Source organism: Triticum dicoccoides, chromosome 5B, assembly GCF_002162155.2.
Source record: "Triticum dicoccoides isolate Atlit2015 ecotype Zavitan chromosome 5B, WEW_v2.0, whole genome shotgun sequence".
Lineage (NCBI taxonomy): Eukaryota > Viridiplantae > Streptophyta > Magnoliopsida > Poales > Poaceae > Triticum > Triticum dicoccoides.
Window position 1 is genome coordinate 654,751,072 of NC_041389.1, and position 2,808 is coordinate 654,753,879.

Below are 2,808 nucleotides of genomic sequence, written 5' to 3' on the forward strand. Positions count from 1 at the left end.
CGTTCCTGATCCTGGAGGAATCGCGCCTGAACATGGCGTCGCCCGCGCCAACTGACATGGCTCTGCATGCTGGCCGTGCACCCGCTGCTGCTGCACCGGCGCCGGTGCCGGCGCCCCCAACCAACTCCACTCGCAACGACAACCGGAACCGGAACAAGGGCAAGGGCAAGGCGGTCCAGTCGTCCGGCTACGCCGGCGGCTCATCCAGCGGCTCATCGTCAACTGGCGGCCTGCCAGCAGGGCGCCTCGTCCAGCTTCCTGCACCCGCCACGAACCCATGGACGGGCATGGTTCACGCCTGGCCCATGCCGTGGCGTGCTCACGCTCCCGGAGCTGGCGTCCTCGGCCCGCGCCCTGGCGCTCCATCACCGTTCGCCGGACACGCCGCCCACTACGCGCCGCCGCCACCGCCCCCGGCTGCACCCACCTACCAAGGTGCGGCCTGGGACCAATCAGCGTTGGTTCAGGCCCTCAACAACCTGTCGCTCCAACAGCAGCAGGCGCCGCCGCCGCCATCGAGTGAGTGGTACCTCGACACCGGCGCCACGTCGCACATGTCATCCTCGTCAGGTATGCTCTCCGATCTCAGTCCCTCTTCTTCCCGTATAGTTTTTGGCAACGGCAACATGCTGCCAGCCCTGCACTCCGGCCACCTCGCAATACCAACATCTACCACACCCATCCACTTACACAACGTTCTTGTCTCTCCCTCACTAATCAAAAACCTCATATCTGTTAAAACTCTCTGTCGTGATAATCCTGTTAATGTCGAGTTTGACAATTTCGGTTTTTCTATCAAGGACCGACGAACCCGGAGGGTGATCCTCCGATGTAACTCCACCGGCGACCTGTACCGCGTCAGCGTGCCCCCGCTCCACTGCAGCCTCCACGCCCACGCCTCCATCTCTGCCGATGTCTGGCACCGGCGACTCGGCCACCCAGGACGCACCACGCTTGCTCGGGCGCTTCGATGCATCGCCCCTGGCGCTCATGATGCACCAGCTCGTACTTGTCATGCATGTCAATTAGGAAAAAATGTTAGATTTCCCTTTCCAGATTCACAGCATGTTTCCTATTTTCCATTTCAACTTGTACATTGTGATGTCTGGACATCGCCTATCTTAAGTGCATCAGGTTTCCGTTATTACTTGTTGCTTCTCGATGACTACAGCCACTTCTCTTGGACATTTCCCTTGCGCTACAAATCAGATGCCTTTGCTGCTATCCAACGTTTTCGTGCGCTAGTTCAGACACACTTCAACATGTCGATCCTTACTCTACAAGCTGACAACGGACGAGAGTTCGACAGCCATGCCACCCGCGCCTTCTTCGATACCTATGGCATCGCGTTTCGCATGTATTGCCCTTACACGTCTGCGCAAAACGGGCGTGCCGAGCGCATGCTCCGCACCCTAAACGAGACTGTTCATGCCCTGCTCACCCAAGCGTCCATGCCGCCCACGTTCTGGGCCGAAGCTCTCGCCACGGCCACCTTCCTTCACAACCGTCGCCCGTGCTGTGTTCGCCAGTACCTTACTCCTTTTGAGCTTTTGTACTGCGCCTCTCCCGATTACAGTGGCATCCGCGTCTTCGGATGCCTCTGCTACCCGAACACCAGCGCCACTACCGCCCACAAGCTTGCGCCGCGCTCTGTTGCCTGCGTATTCCTCGGCTACTCGTCGGAGCACAAGGGCTACCAGTGCCTCAACCGCGCCACCGGTCGCGTGCTCATCTCCCGCCATGTTTACTTCAACGAGGAACAATTCCCCTTCGCCTCCATTGATGCCACACCCCTGCCTACTTCAGTCGTCGAGGACTTCCAGCCTCAGCCCTCGCCTCCGCCTACTGGGACACCAAGTGTGCCCTCCACATGCCACCAGCAGCCTGCCACAGCAGCGTCCATTCCCTGCCGCCACAGCACCCCCGTGCCAAGCACGCCTACTCCTGCGCCTTCCTCAGCTCGGCCACCGTCACCGGCACGTCCTCCCTCCCCCCTTCCTCCTGCACCACGCCATCATGTGCCTATGCCCACGCACACCATGGTTACGTGCGCACAGCGTGGTACCTTCAAGCCAAACCCAAAATACGCCCACCTCGCCACTGACGTATCACCCATCTCACCCATCCCAAAATCCGTAAGGGCTGCACTGCGTGATTCGTCGTGGCTAACAGCTATGCAGGAGGAGTACAGGGCACTGATGAGCAACCGAACGTGGGAGCTAGTTCCGCGGCCGCCCGGCGCGAACATCGTCAGTGGCAAATGGTTGTTTCGGCACAAGCTCCGCGCTGACGGCACTCTAGAGCGCTACAAAGCACGCTGGGTCGTGTGTGGCTTCTCGCAACGCCCCGGCGTCGACTTCTCGGAGACCTTCAGCCCGGTGGTGAAGTCTGCCACGGTGCGCGCCGTCCTCGCCATCGCCGCCTCCCGCGACTGGCCCGTACATCAAATGGACATCAACAACGCCTTCTTGCAAGGGCACTTGCGCGAGCGTGTCTACTGCCAGCAGTCAGTGGGCTTCGTCGACGACAGCCGCCCCGAGCATGTCTGCCTGCTCGACAAATCCTTGTACGGCCTCAAGCAGGCGCCGCGTGCCTGGTACGAGCGGTTCGCGGAGTTTCTTCGGCGCATCGGGTTCACCTCCAGCAAATCCGACACCTCGTTGTTCATACTACGGCGAGGCAACGACATCGCCTACCTGCTACTATATGTCGACGACGTCGTCCTGACGGCCTCTTCCACGACACTACTCCGCCGCTTGATCGACCAGCTGCTGAGTGAGTTCTCCATGAAGGATCTTGGGGCGCTCC

General features: G+C 60.3%; 1 protein-coding gene across 1 annotated transcript; it reads left to right on the top strand.

Moving 5' to 3' along the window:
* The first annotated feature begins 223 nt into the window (after positions 1-223).
* Positions 224-956, top strand: LOC119306522 (atherin-like). Its single transcript, XM_037582715.1, has 2 exons — positions 224-570; positions 801-956. The coding sequence occupies exons 1-2, from the start codon at positions 288-290 to the stop codon at positions 833-835; spliced, it is 318 nt and encodes a 105-aa protein (XP_037438612.1). The 5' UTR covers positions 224-287; the 3' UTR covers positions 836-956.
* Positions 957-2,808: the final 1,852 nt, after the last annotated feature.